This window comes from Trachypithecus francoisi, unplaced genomic scaffold, assembly GCF_009764315.1.
Source record: "Trachypithecus francoisi isolate TF-2019V2 unplaced genomic scaffold, Tfra_2.0 Lachesis_group12, whole genome shotgun sequence".
Taxonomy (NCBI): domain Eukaryota; kingdom Metazoa; phylum Chordata; class Mammalia; order Primates; family Cercopithecidae; genus Trachypithecus; species Trachypithecus francoisi.
Genome location: NW_022681457.1, coordinates 31911684 through 31933612, shown reverse-complemented (window position 1 = coordinate 31933612; position 21929 = coordinate 31911684). Strand labels below are relative to the sequence as shown.

The following is a 21929-nucleotide window of genomic DNA, read 5'->3' as shown; positions in this document are numbered from 1 at the left end:
AAGTGCTCAGAAATTCTTAAATCATGGATACTTGCTCTTGTATTTTTAGCTCCTTCTTGTAACCAGTTATCATTGGAGTAGGGAACAATGCTCCATTTATACCTTAGTCAGAGTCAGTGATAAAAGCATTTATACTGTGCCAACTATATGTTCAGAATATTGAGTTAAGCCCTATTCATGATTATGGATTTTTTTCTTTTCTTTTTTGAGACGGAGTCTTGTTCTTGCTCAGTTGCCTAGGCTGGAGTGCAATGGCATGATCTCAGCTCACCGTAACCTCCATCTCCCGGCTCCAAGCAGTTCTCCTGTCTCAGCCTTCTGAGTAGCTGGGATTACAGGTGTGCACCACCATACCCAGCTAATTTTTGTATTTTTAGTAGAGACGGGGTTTCATCATATGGGTCAGGCTGGTCTCGAACTCCTGACCTCATGATCCACCTGCCTCGGCCCCCCAGAGTGCTGGGATTACAGGCGTGACCCACCGCACCAGCATGGATTTATTTCTTTATTTACAAATCTAAATAGGAATACATAATAAAATACATGAATATCTTAAACTTTCAGAAAGCTTTGCCATATGAAATATTAGAATGATAACAAACCTAGAAATAAAGTATTTCCTATATGCTTCAAGGAAAATAGTCGTCAGAAGTTTTACATTTAATTATGAGGGAAAGGCTTGAAGGTATTTCAGTTACAGAGCTGATTGATTTGGCAAAATAACATTAAACAGTTATCTGGTATTGCAACAACCTCTGTGTCTTCCTGTTCCATTAGATAGCCATGGCATCAGTATAGAGAGGGCACTGAAGGATTCAGCTAGAGGTGTCAGTATATAATAAAGGACTCTGAATCTATTTGGGATTTGTTGAGAAAAAATAAAGGACTAATTAGGATAAACTTAAACTAGAAAGACATTTTTAGAATATGATAATTGATATTTATAACAGTGAGATAAAGTGCTCAATAAAAGGTTAAATTATATTGATTACACTCTTTACTAAGATGCGGAATGTATAATGTACTGTTTAAAAAGAGTTTATTTAGAAATGGTAGAAACTTATTTGGAAAAGTTATTACCTGAAAAAAATATAGCGATGTGACATGCCACATTATGTAATCATGTGACAAATGTGTCTTTACCATGAAAATGTTATATATATAATATTAAAAATATTAATAGATAGAGATTTCGGTGGATATGGGATTCGTCTTTGCTGTGGTTCTAGGTTACAGAGCAATCTTAAACGTTTCCAACAGTTTCCCCTAAAATTAAAGGTTCTATTAACGCATGTCTCTCTGCTTTCTAGCATATCACTAGATACTATTTTACCTAATGTTTTGCCACAGCATTTGTGAGGGTCATTAACTAGCTTTTAAGCCTCTTCGTCATTCTACTGATAAGCCATTGCTACATGCTATAATATTATGTGTAATATCCCAGTGTAAATTTGGAATTTGGTATTGGTTATGATGTAAGTTTGGCTGCTTATAAGAAATCTCAAAAGAACAGTGACTTAAACGATTGTTTTTCTCTCATGTAAAAATCTGAGTTTGTGTGATTTTTCTCTGCTCTGTGAGTTAATCTCAGACAGCTTTTTTTCTTTTGTCTTCTCTGCCATTCCTAGGATGTGGCCTTCCATTCACATGGTATAAGATGATTTATACTGCCGGGCACGGTGGCTCACGCCTGTAATCTCAGCACTTTGGGAGGCTGAGGTGGGCAGATCATGAGGTCAGGAGATCAAGACCAGCCTGGCTAACATGGTGAAACCCCGTCTCTACTAAAAAATACAAAACATTAGCTGGACATGGTGGCCATGGTCAGAGATTACCAGTGACTTCTAACCAACAAAATTTATGGCCTTTTTCAGGCTTCTTTCTCCTCAAAGTCTCTGTAGTTTGATATTGAAACAGTCTTTTCTTTTGGCCTCCATTATACTGTAAAGGAAACTAAACTTCTTCCAAACTTAGTTCTTAGTTGATATGGACTCTCGTACCAAAAGACAGGTTTACAAGAGAAAAGCACACAAGTTTATTAATGCGTGCCGCACACCACACGAGAAACCCCAATGAAAAGTAACTCAAGGACTGGGCACAGTGGCTCACACCTGTAATCCCAGCACTTTGGGAGGCTGAGTCGGGCAGATCACTTGAGGCCAGGAGTTTGAGACTAGCCCGGCGAACATGGCGAAACCCCATCTCTATTAAAAATACAAAAATTAGCTGGTCTTGGTGATGCACACCTGTAATCCCAACTCAGGAGGCTGAGGCAGAAGTATTGCTTGAACCTGGGAGGCAGAGGTTGCAGTGAACCGAGATTGTGCCACTGTACTCCAGCCTGGGTAACAGAGTGAGACTATGTCTCAAAAAAAAAAAAAGTAACTCAAAACAGTGGCTTAGAACTCAACTTATATAGCATCTTCAACCAAGAACAACAAATTTGTAGAGAAATGACAGGACAAACGAAAGTGATTTTAGGTTTTCAAGGACAGGAAAGGAGTAAAGTTTGCAGATTCCTCTGGTGCTGTCACTGAGCCAGTAAGAGTACAGGTTATCTCCAGTGAAGCAAAATTTATATTCTGTAGTTAGGCAGAAAACAGGGAGGACAGAGAAAAAACTTTTCCTCCATTTACTGCTTCTCTCTCTCTCTTTTTTTTTTTTTTTGAGACAGTCTTGTTCTGTCCTACAGGCTGGAGTGCAGTGGCATGATCTCGGCTCGCTGCAGCCTCCATGTCCTGGGCTCAAGCCGTCCTCCCACTTCAGCCCTTCAAGTAGCTGGGACCACAGGTGTGTGCCACCACTCCTGGTACTTTTTTTTTTTTTTTGTATTTTTTGTAGAGATGGGGTTTTGCTATGCTGCCCAGGCTAGTCTTGAACTCCTGAGCTCAAGGGATCGACTTGCCTTGGCCTCCCAAAGTGCCAGGATTATAGGCATGAGCCACCACACCTGGCCTGCACTAAGCTTTTTACATATGTTATCTCCATTAATTTTTAACTATGAGTTAGTGGCGCAATTCCCATTTTGCAGGTGAGTTAAGTTGACATAATAGAAAGTAACTTGCACAAATTCACACAACTACCAGGTACTGGAGCTGGGATTCTAACTCAGTTTTCTGTCTTTACAGTCCTTGATTTTAACAACTCTAATATACAGCTCATTAACATCTTACACTAATTATATGTAAAACCACATTTCTTGAATGAGACCCTCTCTTAATGTTATCATCTTATTATTTATATTAGTCTTTCACTTACTATCTTTTTGTTCCATAGTCCTGTTAGATTTTCATTAGCAATTGAAAAAAAATTTGTTTTTAAAAATGTATGAGGTTTTGTTTTGTTTTGTTTTGTTTTCTTGAGACAGAGAGTTGCTCTGTTGCCCAGTCTGGAGTGCAGTGGCGTGATCTTGGGTCATGGAGTGCAGTGACGTGATCTCAGGTCACTGCAATCTCTGCCTCCTGGGTTCAAATGATTCTCCTACCTCAGCTTCCTGAGTAGCTAGGATTACGGGTGTGAGCCACTACGCCTGGCTAATTTTTGCATTTTTAGTAGAGATGGGGTTTCAACATATTGGCCAGTCTGGTCTTGAACCCCTGACATCAAGTGATCCACCAGCCTTGACCTCCCAAAGTGCTAGGATTATAGGCATGAGCCACCATGCCTGGCCAGTTCTTTTTTTTCCTATGAGGCAGGGTGTTACTCTGTTACCCAGGCTGGAGTGCAGTGGCGTAATCTTGGCTCACTGCAGCATCAACCTCCTGGGCTCAAGTGATCCTCCTGGCTCAGCTTTTCAAGTAACTGGGACCACAGGCATGCACCACCACACTTAGCTAATTTTTTTTTTTAAGAAACAGAGCCTCATTTTATTGCCTAGGCTGGTCTCAAACTCATGGACTCAAGTGATTCTCCCATCTTTGTCTCCCAAAGTGTTGGGATTACAGGCATGAGCCATTCCACCTGGCCCAGGAATTTCCAATTTCCACTTGTGCTCCAGAGTTTAGCTCCTTATTGCCAGTTCATCTTACAGTGATTGGAATTCATATTTAGCAAAGATAGGGTGAAAGTTTTAAAATCTGACCGTTGCAATTTTTACCATCTAAGTTGATCTCTGTTTTAAACTTCCTATCTGAGTTTAAATCAGTCTCCTTGTGTTTTTTACTTTTAATTTTCTCTGTTTTAAAAACACTCTGTTTCATCTTCATTTAAATCTGAAGTCCAATTGCGTAGTCTTGATTATTACTCACAGAAGATTCCTATCATTTCTGACATATTTTCTATTTTCTGTAATCTCATTTGGCCTTTAATATGCTCTTTCATATTTCTGGTTAACTGTTCATGTCTGTATTTTTTTTCTTTTCTTTCTAACTGAATTGTAAATTCCTTGAAGTCAGAGTTTTTTGGTTTTTTTTGTTTGTTTGTTTGAGGCGGAGTCTCGCTCTGTTGCCCAGGCTGGAGTGCAGTGACACGATCTCGGCTCACTGCAACCTCCGCTTCCTGGGTTCAAGCAATTCTCTGCCTCAGCCTCCTGAGTAGCTGGGATTACGGACACTCACCACCAAGCCCGGCTAATTCTTTTGTATTTTTGGTAAAGACAGGGTTTCACCATCTTGGCCAAGCTGGTCTTGAACTCCTGACCTCGTGATCCACCCACCTTGGCCTCCTAAAGTGCTGGGATTACAAGCATGAGCCACCATGCTTGGGCCTGGCCCAGAGTTAGTTTTTACACTTCTTTGTAGTTCCTATGTTTAGCAGCTAGTATGATGCTAGGAACATTTTAGATGATTGACACATTCAATGAATGGGTGTTTTTTTTTTTTTTTTTGAGGCAGAGTCTCGCTCTGTCGCCCGGACTGGAGTGCAGTGGCCAGATCTCAGCTCACTGCAAGCTCTGCTTCCCGGGTTTATGCCATTCTCCTGCCTCAGCCTCCTGAGTAGCTGGGACTACAGGTGCCCGCCACCTCGCCCGGCTAGTTTTTGTATTTTTAGTAGAGACGGGGTTTCACCGTGTTAGCCAGGATGGTCTCGATCTCCTGACCTCGTGATCCGCCCGTCTCGGCCTCCCAAAGTGCTGGGATTACAGGCTTGAGCCACCGCGCCCGGCCTGAATGGGTGTTATTACTTTGATATTTGTCCTTTTGGGATTTAGAAAAAAATTGATAATAAATATTACCAATAGAACTTAAACCACCATGGAATGATCTTGGAAGTAACCTTTTCAAGTATTATATTGAAGAGATTAAGTAGATTGTTAGTTTTAATTGTTTACTATATATTTTCATCTTATATTTAAAAAATAACATTTTTCTTTTTCCCCCACCCCCACTTTCTTTCTTTATTTTTGTTTTTGGCAGCCGATTCGAAGACAGTCTCTTACACCTCCTCCTCAGAACACTATTACATGGGAAGAATATATATCTGCTGAAAATGGAAAGTAAGTGTTTTTGTTGTTTATGTATTATTTGACTTTTAGAAAGAATAATTTGTAAAAACTGAATATGTGAATATTTAGTTGTAAAATTATTTTGGAGAGAATTATTGATACATTTTTGACTGAAGCAATTCTTCTACCTTTTAAAAATATGGATTAAGTATAATAAGGACAAAGTGTCCCAAATTATGTGAACTCTTGCAAATGGTTGTAGATCTTTCTTTCTGTATCCCTCCTGTCAATTTATACACACCTAAAAAACTAAAGGACACTGTTCTAAGGAAATAGGATGTAGGAAATTGCACAGGACAGTTGCTTATTTGAGATTTCCCATTGTATGATGAGCTTTTCTATTTTGTGATTATCCTGATTTTTTAGCATAGTGTGCAAGGCCATTCATTATTTATCTTCTTTTTTGCCTTTCCAAGCTCCTCACCTGTCGTTATCCTTTAGTTTCAACCTGTGCTAGACTACTCACCATCCTTCCATAGGACCTTTGCTGATGTAATATTACTAACAGTAGAGTGCCTACCACATAGCTCATACTCAGTTTATATTTATTGACTGAAAGAATGATGAATGAATAAAGAAAGGGTTTATTTTTAATAAATGGATAAGTAAAAAGTGTATCCTGGTCAACCATTATTTCCTTTTGGTGGAGAATAAAATATAAAATATTACTTTCCTGCTCCTGTTTAGGAAGGAGTAGTCATTTTTTTTTCTTATTGAAAGTTTTGTTGTATTTTTCTAATTTCTCCAAGATGTTTCCATCTTAATATTTTTATAGTTTTTTTTTTTGGGGGGGATGGAGTCTCACTCTGTTGCCTAGGCTGGAGTGCAGTGGGTGTGATCTCGGCTCATTGCAACCTCCGCATCCCAGGTTCAAGCCATTCTCTCACCTCAGCCTCCCTAGTGGCTGGGATTACAGGTGCGCTCCACCATGCCCAGCTAATTTTTGTATTTTTTTTTTTGAGACGGAGTCTCGCTCTGTCGCCCAGGCTGGAGTGCAGTGGCCGGATCTCAGCTCACTGCAAGCTCCACCTCCCGGGTTCACGCCATTCTCCTGCCTCAGCCTCCCAAGTAGCTGGGACTACAGGCGCCCGCCACCTCGCCCGGCTAATTTTTTGTATTTTTTAGTAGAGACAGGGTTTCACCATGTTGGTCAGGCTGGTCTCAAACTCATGGGCTCGAGTGATCCACCTGCCTCGGCTTCTCAAATGCTGGGATTACAGCTATGAGCCACTGTGCCTCACCTTAATATTTTATAGCGTTAAACAAAATTTATGAGCGGATTGTTGTATTAGATTAGCCTCCTGCATGCACTAGGCACCAGCAGACCATACCAAACCAGAATGTAGTTACTTCTGCTAAGTACTACATAGTTAAACTGAACTTTGAAATGGGCCAGTTTAAAAAGAAAAAAAAGGACATTCCAGGCAAGCTGAGTCAGCATAGTAATGAAGTCTTCTGTTTTTTTAACTGTATAAGGAAAGCAACTTTGAAATAACCAGATCACCTTCTTTCCCCACTGTTTCCACTTCAGCCCTTTTCAGTCTGTAAAGATAACCTCCTCTGTTCAGCTTATTGGAATGCTCATTCTACTTCACAGAATTAGGTACTGTCCTGTGCTAGAACTGCAAATAAAAGCCAATTAGATCTTTATGCTAAATTGATAATTTTTTTTGCTAATAGTTAATATAGAATTCCTTATTCTTCACAATATTTCTTATTAATCAGTGAAGAGACTGCAATATACAGTATAGAAGTTGAATTGAATAAGTGGCTTTAAAGATATACAATGATACCTTAAAAATTTTTTTACTAATGATTTTCTTTATTCCTAAAAATAGTGATTATTAAAATTATATTCAATGTGAAATTAGTTTAGATCTGATAATTACTGAACTTTTACTCTTTGCTATTCTTTTTTATTGCCCTTGTCTTAATTTCTTATGCATATCTTATTCTCTTTTAGCATAATTTTATTTCTACAGACAGTAAGAAAAATTGAAATATTAATGAATGTCATTGAAAGATGACAGATGCTTCTTAGGAAGGTGATGGACTATGGAAAAAGTTTCCTAACTTTTTTTTTCCTCCCATTTTAGAGCTCCTCATCTGGGTAGAGAATTGGTGTGCAAAGAGAGTAAGAAAACGTTTAAAGCTACGATAGCCATGAGCCAGGAATTTCCCTTAGGGATAGAGTTGTAAGTTTGTTACTAACTACAAATGTTTATGAAAGAAACTATTAAACCCTAAAGGCTGTAATAATATTTGCACCCCAGTGGTGCATTTGAGACCTTTGAAATGAAAAGCAAATAGCCATTGCCTTGATAGTGTGTGTACCGTTCTGGAAATTTTCTGGTTTGTAACAGTATTGAGTTTTGCTGCTTTCATCAGATATATTTTTGAGTAGTTTTTTTTTTTTTTTTTTTTTAAAAGATAGAGTCTTGCTGTGTTGCCCAGGCTGGAGTGCAGTGGCACAATCTCGGCTCACCGCAACCTCCGCCTTCTGGGTTCAAGCGATTCTCCTGCCGCAGCCTCTCAAGTAGCTGGGATTACAGGTGCCCACCACTACACCCAGCTAATTTTTGTATTTTTAGTAGAGATGAAGTTTCACCATGTTGGCCAGGCTGGCCTCGAACTCCTGACCTCAGGTGATCCACCCACCTCACCTTCCCAAAGTGCTGGGATTACAGGTGCAAACCACCATGCCCAGCCGAGTAGGTTATTTAAATTATAAAAGTAATACATGAATACATGCTTGTTTTTAAAAAAAATCAAAAAGTATGGAAATTTACAGAATAAAATGTGATGTTTTAACACATCAGTAGTTAATGATTATTTGGTGTATTTTTGACTAGAGTTATCCGTATTTTTGCATTTTTTAAAATAAAAATGGGGGAATCGTTCATGTTTTGTTCTGTGTGTTTCTTGTTTTCATTTAAAAGTGAGTGTATCTTGGCTGGGCATGGTGGCTCATGCCTGTAATACCAGTACTTTGGGAGGGTAAGGCGGGCGGATCACCTGAGGTCACCAGTTTGAGATCTGCCTGGCCAACGTGGTGAAACCCTATCTCTACTAAAAATATAAAATATTAGCTAGGCATATGGCGCGTGCCTGTAAAACCAGCAACTAGGGAGGCTGAGGCAGGAGAATTGCTTGAACCAAGGAGGCAGAAGTTGCAGTGAGCCAGGATCGCACCACTTTACTCTAGCCTGGGTGACAAAGGAGACTCCATCTCAAAAAAAGAAAAGAAAAAATGAGTGTGTCTTGAAGTTTTACAGTGATTATATTTTCGTCTATTCTTTTTCCTTGATATTTTGTAGTGTTGATATACTGTTTATCGTTCATTTACTGATAAACATTTTGGTTATTTGTAGTTTGTCACCATTTTCAACAATATTCTGGTAAACATATTGAATGTATCCTCTCAAACATGTACTCATTGGATGCTCCTTTTTAAAAATATTCAATTTGGAAAAATGACTGGAATGAGAGATGGGTAGCAAGAACTGACTGATACGACGATAGTTTTAGGCTCCTCACTAAAGTGGGAGGGAGGAAATGAAGCACTGGGCTATTTTCTCTTACTAGTTCCTTCCCTTTCAAATCTGGCCTAATGCATTAATTTTTTTAACGGCCTAATACATTTTTAAAAAATGATTGGAGAAGAGAGCAGGGTGCATATTTTTTTAAAAAAGTATGTACATACCTGAGCTTTCCCCATACCCAGGCTTTAGAAAAGTAGATAGAATGTTCTGTACAGCCTTCAAGTTATGTCAGAGATAGGTAAGTGTCAGAAAATGTGGAGAGTTAGCTACACATACAGATCCGCCATAATTTGTCATATCTAGGACCCGATTGACTCAATGATGCACCAATTTTATTTTATTATTTATTTATTTATTTTGAGACAGAGTCTTAGTCTGTTGCTGAGGCTGGAGTGCAGTGGTGCAATCTCAGCTCACTGCAACCTCTGTCTCCCACGTTCAAGTGATCCTCCTGCCTCAGCCTCCCAATTAGCTGGGACTACAGGCATGTGTACGCTACTACGCCTGGATAATTTTTGTATTTTTAGTAGAGATGGGGTTCACCATGTTGGCCAGGCTGGTCTCAAACTCTTGACCTCCAGTGATCTGTCCACCTGGGCCTCTCAAAGTGCTGGGATTATAGGTGTGAGCCACCACACCTGGCCAAAGATTCACCAATTTTATATTCTACTTACTAATAAAGGTGAAAATTGCAGCAAATATTAAGATGTCATCAATTTTAGGAGTTATCCTAATTTCAGATATGTTATATGAAAAAAAGAATATCTTAGAATTTATAAAATGTGGCAGTTATAACCACTACTCCTGAAAAAGAAAATGAAATGAGGAGTCGGGCACAGTAGCGCATGCCTGTAATCCCGGCACTTTCAGAGCCTGAGGCGGGTGGATCACCTGAAGTCGGGAGTTTGAGACCAGCCTGACCAACATGGAGAAACCCTGTCTCTATTAAAAATACAAAATTAGCCAGGAGTGGTGGTATGTGCCTGTAATCCCAGCTAGTCGGGAGGCTGAGACAATTGCTTGAACCCAGGAGGCAGAGTTCGCATTGAGCCGACATCACGCCATTGCACTCCAGCCTGGGCAACAAGTGTGAAACTCCATCTCAAAAAACAAAAGAAAGAAAGAAAGAAAATGGAACACAGCATATAAATGCCAAAGAATTTGTTCTAAAAGGTCAAAAAAAAAAAAAAAAAGAAAAAGAAAATTACGTATATATGCCGTAGAAAACAAGAAAGAACACGAAATCAGTAAAGTAGATCTTTCTGAGATGAGAATGTAAGACAGTAAAATGAAATGAAAAGGAAATTGTAAAGCTAAGGAAATAAACTGAGCACTAAATGACACTATTACAAAATAAATACAGTAGAATAGAATAGAAACAGTAATGAATAGAATAGATGTAACTGAAAATTAAATTTTGACAGCTCTTGGTGAATTCAGTAGAAGAAGAGATTAAAGAAATTACACAAGCAATTTGTATGGAAGACAAAAGTGGTTCAGTATGAGTCATTCATGTTTTACTTAAAAGGCCTCCAAGTATAATCAAAATAATATTCAAAATATGATAGAAGAAATTTTCTCAGTAATGAAGAACTAAATCTATAGGATGACGTTAGGTTCTACGAAAAATTGATACAGAATGATTAGTAACAAAAATTATCCTGATCTAACTATTAGGCTTCAGTTGTTAATAAAGAAATCCAAAGGCACCCTGGCAGAAAAGGGGTAAAATCAGCCTGGCCTTACATTTTTTCATATATCTTTGCTTTTCTGAAGTAACAAAAGTGTGATCTGTCAGTGTTTCTAACTTTCATTTATGTATGGAGGCAACTGAAGATATTCTCAAGCACAAAAGAATTCAAGAAACATAGCAGTCAGTCATAGGACTTTTTTGAAAGAAAAATACTACTACTTAAAAAAGAAATGCATCCAACCAAAACATGAAAGGAATTATAGCATAATGATTAATATGATATAGAATGCTAAGAGATATTATGAAATTGTAGTTCAGAGGGAAAGATAACATAACCTGAAATTTTATGTGAGTCAAATTTCCCTTTAAATATAATAAAGATAAGAAGCAATCATTTATCAAATATGCAGGAAATCAAGGAATATTAAGCACATAAGAGCCTTTTACACACACAATAAATTGACAGTGGAAATCAGCCACCCAAACAGTGAATCTAGTTATTAGCTTTGAGTCCATCTAAATATGAACCTAAAATCAAACAACTGTGAAAATTATGGCTGAACAATCAAAAGTTACAAACCATTATAGAGTAAAAAGTTAGAAGGAATAAAGTGTGTAATTTATTCATCCTTAATATCTGGAAGTCAATACTACTGTCCAAGTTTGAAGCATGTAGTTAAAAAGCATAAGGACACATAGCAATTTGAACAATGAAAACATTTTTTTCTTCTTCCATTTTTCAGATTATTGAATGTTTTAGAAGTAATAGCTCCCTTCAAGCACTTTAACAAGCTTAGAGAATTTGTTCAGATGAAGCTTCCTCCAGGCTTTCCTGTAAAATTAGGTAAGAGAAAAATTTAGATGTAATTTTAGTGTCCATTAGGAATATGGAGCTGTTTATTAACATTTAATAAGCAATTTGTTTTAAAGCAGGGGTCCCAACACCTCTGCTGGTTCATGACCTTTTAGGAATGGGATGCATAGCAGGAGATGAGCTGAGCAGCAGGCTAGTGAGCATTGCCGCCTGAGCTCTGCCTCCTGTCAGATCAGTGGTGGCATTAGATTCTTGTAGGAACATGAACCCTATTGTGAACTGCACATGTGAGGGATCTAGGTTGCGTGCTCCTTGTGAAATCTAATGCCTGATCTGAGATGGAACAGTTTCATTCCAAAACATCCCCCGACCCCCACCAGTCTGTGGAATAATTATCTTTCACGAAACAGATCCCTCGTGCCAAAAAGGTTGGGGGCTGCTGTTTTAAAGAAAAATAGATTTCCTAGTTGCTTACATTTTTGTAAAGGTTTTCAGTAATTATATGCATTTATTTATGTTTTGTCTAATATTTAAAGTGCCTGATGAGAATTCTTATTCTACTTGATTTAAATTAAATGTAAGGGATCTATTTCACACAAGAAAAGTGTGGGTGAACTAAATGATGTATTGTAATAATGTTTTTCATGTGAAAAAGGGAGACTAGAGATTAGCCCAGATTTTCACCTATGCTTTGAGTTTCTGTGTAGTTAGAATGTTTCTGGAGTCAGCAGTCACTGTTGATGGATAAAGTAATACTCGTACATTTTATTTTTCAGCCCTAAATGTTTAATTTCGTCTTAAGCAATGATCTTTAGAAATAGCAGTCATTTTTGCATATATTTTTCTTTCTAACATATCAGAAACCGAGGAAGAAGAGACTATTAAAAGGTGTTTTGGGTGTTTAGATTTAGATTTAGCAATAATTCAAGCTTCAGGAGATCCTTTAACACTATCCATCAATTCAGCCACTCAATGTGTAATGAGTACTGTAATTCTTCAGATATATCTTGTTTTATTCAATATTTTTAAAACCACGTCTCAGAATACTTAGGCCAAAATGTTTTCATTACTAAAAATTAAACCTGATCTTCACCATTTTGCACACTTGGAAATAAACGTTTTCTAGATTAAAAATGACTTTTAAATAAATGATTTTCAAAATGTCCCGCTAGTTGCCCTTTGCAATTCAAAAGTACTAGGAACCCAGTGTCTACTTGGATAAATCAGTGATAAGATCTTAGGCAGAAATGGTTAGAAAACTAATGCAATTCAGAGCTGTGTGTCATAGCCATAAGGGATCTTCACGTTAGCATTTCTGCAGAAGTTTAAAACTCCACTGCCATTTTCTATGGTGAGGGAAATATTTCAAGTTTTAGACTCCTTTCTAGGTACTGTTAAGAGACCCATGACAAACCAGAATAGAGAACAGGAGTTAAACAGATGAGAATTTCAAACTATCTCTGTATTCACATCTATTTTTAAGTTCTAAACCCAAATCAAAACCCACAATACATTTATTTTTATGCAAAGGAAATATTTTCATTATATGAGAAGGAAAAAAATCTGTAATCCTTTCTTTGCAGGCATTTCTTTGATGTAGAACCACATTTTTAACAAGGAATAATCTTTTGCTTGTATACTTAAAGTTATGGGATATTTGTTTAACTATTTCTCTTTTGTTTCACTGTCCTTCTTTTAAACCAACCCTGTAAAACTTCCTCCTGTGTATGTTTAATCTTTCACCATTTCTTTTTCTACATTTAGGATAAAAAACACAATTGGGATAAATTATAAAAATTTGGAAATTATTGTTAACTCAATTACATGTTTCAGAATCAGCCAGAACTTTAAGTGCTGATTATGAATGGTCTTTTCTCTGTTTGGCTTCTTCTCTCATTTTGCTCAGACTAAATTTGATCCTCTTTTATCATCAAATCTTCATCCTCCCCCACCACTTCCTCCTACAACCTGAGCACAGATGATTTTTACTTCCTTTGATACAAAAAGATAATATCAGAAATGGGACCTCCCTCACTGCTTCCAACACCCCATACAGACTTTTCTGCCCCAAGCCCAACCTTTTCTTTTATCTTCCTGTCTCACTGGAAGTGCCCCTCTTCTTTGAGTAATGTCTTCATTTGTATTATGAATCTATTATCCCAGCTCTTTTAAAAAGCTAGCTGTATCACTGGGCATGGTGGCTCACGCCTGTAATCCCAGCACTTTGGGAGGCCAAGGCGGGTAGATCACTTGAGGTCAGGAGTTCGAGACCAGCCTGGCCAACATGGTGAAACTCCATCTCTACTAAAAATTAGCCAGGCGTCATGGTGGGCGCCTGTAATCCCAGCTACTCAGGAGGCTGAGGCAGGAGAATCGCTTGAACCCAGGAGGCAGAGGTTACAGTGAGCCAAGATCATACCATTGTACTCCAGCCTAGGCAACAAGAGCAAGAGACTCTGTTTCGAGGAAAACAAAAAAAAAAAAGAAAAAATAAATAAGCTAACTGTATCAGTCACTTCGTGTTTCTCGTTTTCCTTCTACCTCTCTCTACTGCATTTTTCCTCTCAGTTGTTAGGCTTGCTCAGGTCTCTCCCCTTTTAAAATCAAACAAAAAACTAAAAAACAAACAAACAAAAAAACAGTCCCCGTAACTTCACCAGCACTTTCTTTAATCTTTGCTTTTCACAGCCAAGCTATCTGAAAGCCTACTTTTATCTCTTACTACTTCCTATTTACAATTATATTTTAAATGGGGGGAAGGTATAGGGACATCAAGGGAGATAAGTGTACTTCATTTGAGTTGGTAAAATTATGACACTGGGAAATTGTGATAAGTTTACTTACACACACACACACACACACACACACAATAATGTATACCTACAGCAGCCACTATAGAAGCTGTACAAAGAGATAACTCAAAAACACTATAGATAAATTAAAATGAAATTCTAAAAATATAGGTAACCTAAGGATGGCAAGAAAAAGAAAACAGAAATGAAGAACAGAGATAATGAACAGAAAACAAAAAATAAAATAGCAGACCTAAGCCCTAACATATTAATAGTTCCATTAAATGTAAATGGTCTAAATATACCAATTAAAAGACAGTGATTGGTAAAGTGGATTAAAAAACATGATCCAGGCTGGGTGCGGTGGCTCATGTCTGTAATCCCAGCTACTTGGGAGGCTGAGGTGGGAGAATTTTTTAAAGCTAGGAGGCTGATGGAAATTGCAGTGAGCCAAGATCACGCCACCGCACTCATTCCATTTTGTTTTTCAATAAAAAACAAAACAAAACAAAACAAAAACCATGATCCAGTTGTCTGCTATTTTAATAAACTTTACTTGAAATATAATGATATATATAGGCAGATTAGAAGTGAAAGAGTGGAAAAAGATACATCATGCAAACATTAATCAAAGGAAAACAGGATTGGCCATATTGAAATTAAGGCTGATATCAGAGCAAAGAAAATTATTAGAGACAGAGAGGAACATTATTTAGTGATAAAAGGGTCAATCTGTGAAGAAGATGTAACCATTCTAAATGTATATATACCAAGTAACAGAGTTGCAAGATAGATGAAACAAAAATTGAAAGAATGGAAAGGAAAAATAGATCCACAATTATAACTGGAGACTCAACACCCTTCTCTCAACCATTGATAAAACAACAGACAGAAAATTTGCAAGGATATAGAACAATCAACAGCATCATAAGCCACAGGATTTAATTTGCATTTATAGAATACTCCACCCAACAGCAGCAGAATACACATGCCTTTCAAGTGCCCTTGGAACATATACCAAGGTAGACCGTATTGGCCATAAACAAACCTGAATATGTATAAAAGAACCGAAAATCATACCAAGTGTGTTCTCTGATTACAATGGAATTAAACTAGGAATTAATATTAGAAAAATAACAAGAGAATGTCCAAACACCTGGAAACTTAAAGAGCACCCTTCTAAATAATCTCTATGTCAAAGGGATGTCTCAAAGGAAATAAAACAAGTTGAACTGAATGAAAATGAAATTGCAACGTATCAAAATTTGTGGAACATGGCTAAAGCAGTGCTGAGAGAGAAATCCCAGCAAGATATTTTTATGGACATAGGCAAGATTATTTTAAAGTTTGGATGGAAAGGCAAAGAAGCTAGAATAGCTATATTAGTTTGCTAGGCATTTAGGTCAGACAAATGAAGAGCATGTTTACACACACACAAAAAGTACACAAATGTTTATTTTATATCAGCTTTATTTGTAATAGCCCAAAACTACAATTTTCAACAGGTAGATGAACAATGATACACCTATACCATGGAATATACTATTCACTAATAAAAACAATGAACTATTAATACATGAAACAGCCTAGATGAATTGCTTGAGAATTATACTGAGTAGAAGAAAGCCAATCCCCAAAATTATATACTGTATGATTCCATTTATATAAAGTATTTGAAGTAAAAAAACTGTAGCAATGAACAGTTGAGTGGATGGCAGGGACTACAGAAGGGGTGAGGCATAAGAGAAGCAAATGTGGCTATACAAGGGCAACACCGTGGGATCCAACATGAGGACAACATGTGGTTATGGAAATATTCATCATGTTTTACTATACTGTCAATATCCTGATTTTGATATTGTATTATTTGTAAGATGTTATTACCACTGGGGGAAATTGGATAAAATTGAATAAAGGCTTCAGGAAATCTCCCTCCCTCCCTCCCTCCCTCCCTCCCTTCCTTCTTTCCTCTCTCTTTTCTCTTCTCTTTTCTTTTCTTTCTCCCCTCCCCTCCCCTCCCCTCCCCTCCCCTCTCCTTTTTCAAGAGAGGGTCTGATGCTGTTGCCCAGGCTAGAATGCAGTGGCATGATCTCAACTCACTGCAACTTCTGCTTCCCAGTCTCAAGCCATCCTCCCACCTCAGCTTCCTGAGTAGCTGGGACCACAGACATGAGCCACCACACCCAGTTAATTTTTGTATTTGTTGTACAGATGGGGTCTCACCTTGTTGCCCAGGCTGGTCTCAAACTCCTGAGCGCAAGTGATTTGCCCACCGTGGCCTCTCAAAGTGCTGGGATTACAGGTGTGAGCCACTGTTCCTGGCCTCTATTATTTCTTAAAATTGCTTGTGAATCTATAATTATCTCAGAATAAAAAGCCTACTCCCTTAGTTCATTATAGATTCTCTCTTCCTTTTATTATTGATCCTTATTTTTAAATCTAGTAGAAACTTTTCTGTTTTTATCTTAATCTCTTCAAGATTTGACTTTTCTTATTTTGAAGTCCTTGGCTCAATGAATAACAGACAAGTCATTCCATTTTCCTCTGACTTCTTTTATAGACTCTCTCTTGGTTTTCTTCCTCCCTCTCTGGCTGCTCCTTCTGGAGTGTATCTCCCTCTTCACTCTTGTCACCTTGTATTTATTCTCACTACATCTGCCAAAACTCAAGTTACATTACTACCCTGGTCACACCCTTCCATTGGCTTTCCACCTCATCCAGAGTGAAAACTGAAGTCTTTTTTCTTGGCCTAAACTCCACCTGATCTGGCAGCCTATTTGCCCTCTGACCTCATCGCCTGCTAATCTTACCCTGATTCATTTGGCTGCAGCCACACTGGCCTCCTGGCTGTTCCGAGAATAAACCAGATACTTTCCCTTTAGGGCTTTGTACTTCATGTTCTTCTATTTGGAATTTTCTTCCTCCAGGCAACTGCATGGTTTGTTCTTATCTCAGGTCTTTACTGAAAAGTCCCTTCATTGAGGTTTTCCTTTGGCCACCCTATTCAACAACTCTTACCCCCAACACTGAGACTCCCTATTCTGCTGTTAATGCTTTATTTTTTTCTAGATACTCATCATCATTTACTTGTTGTCTGCCCATCCTAACCAGTGTAATCTCTATAAGTGCATGAATTTTGTTTCTTATTTAGTGATGTATGTCCAAAACCTAGAATGGGGTCAGCAAACTTTGTCTGAAAGATAATAAACATCTTAGGCTTTGTGGGCTCTATGGTTTCTGTCACAACTACTCTTTTATTTGGAGAATGAGAGCAGCCATAGACAATAGGTAAGTGAGTGGGCATGTTGTGTTCCAAAAAAGCTATTTACAGACACTGAAGTTTGACTTTCATGTAATGTTTTGTTTTGTTTTGTTTTGTTTTGTTTTGTTTTTTGAGATGGAGTCTTGCTCTGTTCCCCGGGCTCTAGTGTAGTGGCACAATCTCGGCTCACTGCAACCTCTGCCTCCTGGGTTCAAGCGATTCTCCTGCCTCAGCCTTCTGAATAGCTGGGATTACAGGCACCCACCACCACACCCAGCTAATTTTTGTATTTTTAGTAGAGACGGGGTTTCGCCACGTTGGCCAGGCTGGTCTCGAACTCCTGACCTCAAGTGATCCACCCACCTCAGCCTCCCAAAGTGCTGGGATTACAGGTGTGAGCTACCATGCCCAGCCTAATTTTCACTTCATGAAATACTATTCTTTTTTCTCCCCTAAACATTTAAAAATGTAAAATATTTTCTTAGCTTATGGGCCTTACTTATCAAAATAGGCATGGCCATAGGACTTACTGTACAGACCTCTGGATAAGGATAGCACCTGCACATAGTAGGTACAAAGGAATGACTTTTTCCTCCAGAAATAATTGGAAACTCTATAATTGGTATGTTGATTATTGTGTTTAAATCTAACTAAGGTATTTTGTTTTGCTTTTTACATAAGAACATAACTTTCTGCAATAAAATACTAGCTTATATCAGTTAGACTTAATTTACTGTATGTCCTTACCCTAGACACTTGAATTAGCTTTCATACACTCATTTCAGAGTTTTTTAAAAAATTATTATTATTATTTTAATAGAGATAGGGTCTCCCTATGTTGCCCAGGCTGGTTTTGAATTCCTGGGCTCTAGTGATCTTCCTGCCTTGGCCTCCCAAAGTATTGGGATTATAGGTGTGAGCCACCACACCCAACCTCATTTCAGAGTTTTAAGGGAATTTCGGAGTTTCTTTATTTTACATATGAAATCCCTGAGGCTCATGAGTAAAATGATTTATAGGAATCTGCACCCAGGCTTTATGATTTGTACTCATGTCAGTAACTCATATGAGGAATAAAACTAAACATTTAATTTAATGTATTTGTTCATTTTATTTATTTTACTGTTTCTGGTTCCCATATAATCATTAACTTGCTCATTTTAATTGCTTGATTTTACTTACAATTTCAGCCAGAAATATATTTCATTTGGAAGATTAGGCTGTGGTGGTATGATATTTTTCCATTTCTGATGAGACTGTTTTTATCCCACATATTTAAGTGATAGGTTGTTTTTAATGTTTTAAAACAAAAAAGGATTAGGGTATTTTACTTGGGCTAGTAAGAGTGAAAAGAAATCAGCTGAAAGAGTTGGAATAGTATATATACTATAATCTGAAGAAAAAAAAGTCAGAATGCAAAAAGTACAAAAGTAGCTGTCCCTCTGCCCCAAGAAAAAGAAAAAAGGACTGGTAGAATCTGGCATTATATTCTTAAGACTAGGAAGGCATGGGATCTTGAGTTTTCAATATAACACTGGATGCCTGAATGTCTTTTTCTCCTCACTAATTAATACCCAGGACTCTCTCTGAAACACACGCTCAGTACTATATATTCTTCTGGTTCTTGATTTTTTTTTTTTTTTTTAACATTTTAAAGAGTATGGACATCTCCTTAGTACTTTGTAGTCTATGAATATTAACATTTGATTTTACAATGTTATCATTGATGTTCTCTCTGTAGATATACCTGTGTTTCCCACAATCACAGCCACTGTGACTTTTCAAGAGTTTCGATACGATGAATTTGATGGCTCCATCTTTACTATACCTGATGACTACAAGGAAGACCCAAGCCGTTTTCCTGATCTTTAACTGACGTGGAAAAGGATGCTGTCTAACCAAGGAAAGAAAATGCAGAGACCCTAGAAGTGGATCCAAATAGAAGGGACAAATGCTTTCAGTGAAGAAAAGGGAATTACACGTTGAATTGATGCATCAGTAATATGATACAGTGAAATGGGCCTCTAATAATGATTTCAGCAAGTTTTCTGATGTGCCATTTTTGGTCTTTTTAAAAATATACATATTATAAATGTAATAGTTTGACACATTAATGACCCTAAGACCTTCGTATGTAAAGCAGCTATGAGTGCTGTGATTTGTTTTTAAAAATTTTTACACTTCTTGTTGAAATATATATGCATATAAATATATCTATATCTATATCTAAAACACTCCTGGACCATTAACGTAAATTAAATGTCTTAAGAGGTATGGAGCCCTTTTAAACTTGTCATCTTTATGCAAGGTGACATTTATAAATATTCCTTCGAGCTTTGTTTTCATAAAATGTAAACTATGTAACATTATGTATAGTTCAGTAATTTGAATGTTTGTTCAATATAATGAACTAGAAGGAATGCAATTTTCTGTAGATGAATGAACCAAATGGTAACCATTAAACAATTGCATTTATGTGTTGCAATACATTTCAGAAGGAGCGTTCACTCTGCAGGGAATAAGGTACCTCCTTTAGCACCTTAGTGCAATTCATTGTGGTGCTATTTGTTTTTACCTGAATGTTTGTTACTAATTTTCCTTTCATAGAACCTCTATTTTTTTTTTTTTTTCTAAACTTGAGTTTGAGTCCTTGTTATGTTCATCATAAGGCAATGGTTAGCATGTTTAAAATATTCCTCTTCCAAATCTCAGCACTTTAAAAAGAATTCCAAATTTTTAAACTTGCTTCCTAATAAGTGCACATCAGTCTGATTATTTTGTTTGTTTTTAGTAGAATATGGATGCATTGGTGTCAGTTTTAAAAAACAATACACATATTTTGGACAACCCTACATATTTAATCCTTTCAAAATAAGATAAAAACATTTTATATGCTAACAGAATATATTTGTTACAAGTCCAGAAGTATACGCTAGATTGATTACTCCTATTGCTTATTTTTTTTAAATCACAGGAAAATATTGATTTCATTGTCTCCAAAGTGATAAAATCATATATTACTCATTTTTGCACTTAAAATTTTTCTTATTTATTCCAAGATGGTTTGAAGGTCCAAGTATGAAAATAAATTAGGGGGAATAATGTATAACAGTTATAAAGTATCATGTTGTATTAAAGAGCTTACTTAGATCGATGTTTTAAAATGTATCCTGATGAATATCTCAAGAATGCATCTGTCAAGTTTTTTAGACTGACCAGTAGCTTAAACTTCTTCCAGGATTTTTGGTAATTTGAAAGGAGTTTAGAGACCCTTATTGAAAATATGATTTAAAAATCCAAAGCATAAACCATAAGAAAAATTTTAAATAAACATCTTTAAGGCTGCATCTTCCATACTGATGCATGCATTGCATATGTTGACATTAAATACATTTTATAATGAAGAAAAATAATCATAGTTAAAAATTGAAAGACCTAATTACTACCTTACATGAGCCTATTGAATTTTGGGGAACATGTTAGTAAACCCAGACTAGCTTTGTTGAATAGAAGTTGATCCCTGTTATTTAGGAAATGGGTAGATCAAATGACTTAGAGACTGAATTATCCTATCAGTGGTTATGTGGGGTTGGAGACACTGAAAGGCAGTGATCACTGTTGCTTCTAGGCTCCCTTACTTTGTAGGAATATGGTATACTTTCAGGAATATTCTATATATGTTTTCATAAGTACAGACAACTTAGGGAGGAAAAAAACATGGGTAATTGAAGCTTGTGGTTTATTAATTCCCTAACAGCACAGCTATGAATATTTTGCTGGGGTACACTGGAGGTAGGAAGACTACTGGAAATTTTTGCACTTGAATTTTGTTTTTAAAGCTGTTTTCTTTAAAGAATGGTAGAAACAGATTATCCATTCCAAAGTGTCTTTTCTGTGATCACAAAGAGCAAACAAATGTCAATATCTCTTATGATGGTGAAAAAAAGGAATTAATCGATGCAAATAAACTTTTCACAGTATTACTTTTAATGAAGATTTTTTGAAATGTGCCTTTTAATCCAGTTAATGAAGCTATATGCAGTGTTTCCAATGAATAAGTCAAAACACCATATGTTTTCATAGTACCACATGAAAAATCAAGATTTTGCAATATAGGTACATAAAATTTTATATGTTCTTCTCCATTTGTGATTTTGAAACTGTTCAAATTGGTTAGGCGGACCATTGTATAGTCATCTTCAATGGCCATTTAGAAATGCTTAATATTCTTCCCCACTGGTATGGTATCCAGAAAAGACAGGTTTCTGTCTTTGAGAAAATAATTCTCTGATGAGACAATTTGCCCTCTGTAGACATTCACATACAGAGAGTTGCCACACTTCATAAAAGGGGAGTATGAAGTAATGCCCTGATTTTTGTGAG

The 21929-nt window shown here is 37.0% G+C and overlaps 1 protein-coding gene across 3 annotated transcripts in view; it reads left to right on the top strand.

Moving 5' to 3' along the window:
* ANKRD13C (ankyrin repeat domain 13C) overlaps nt 1–21540 on the top strand; it is a 91580-nt gene extending 70040 nt beyond the window's left edge. The window contains exons 10-13 of one of the 3 annotated variants that reach the window (XM_033225280.1): nt 5355–5434; nt 7540–7638; nt 11422–11522; nt 19288–21540. In XM_033225280.1, the coding sequence (XP_033081171.1) occupies nt 5355–5434; nt 7540–7638; nt 11422–11522; nt 19288–19418 (411 nt within the window). In that variant the 3' untranslated portion in view covers nt 19419–21540. The remainder of the gene's footprint in view (nt 1–5354; nt 5435–7539; nt 7639–11421; nt 11523–19287) is intronic. The other 2 variants (XM_033225281.1, XM_033225282.1) reach the window with 2 other exon arrangements.
* Nucleotides 21541–21929: the final 389 nt, after the last annotated feature.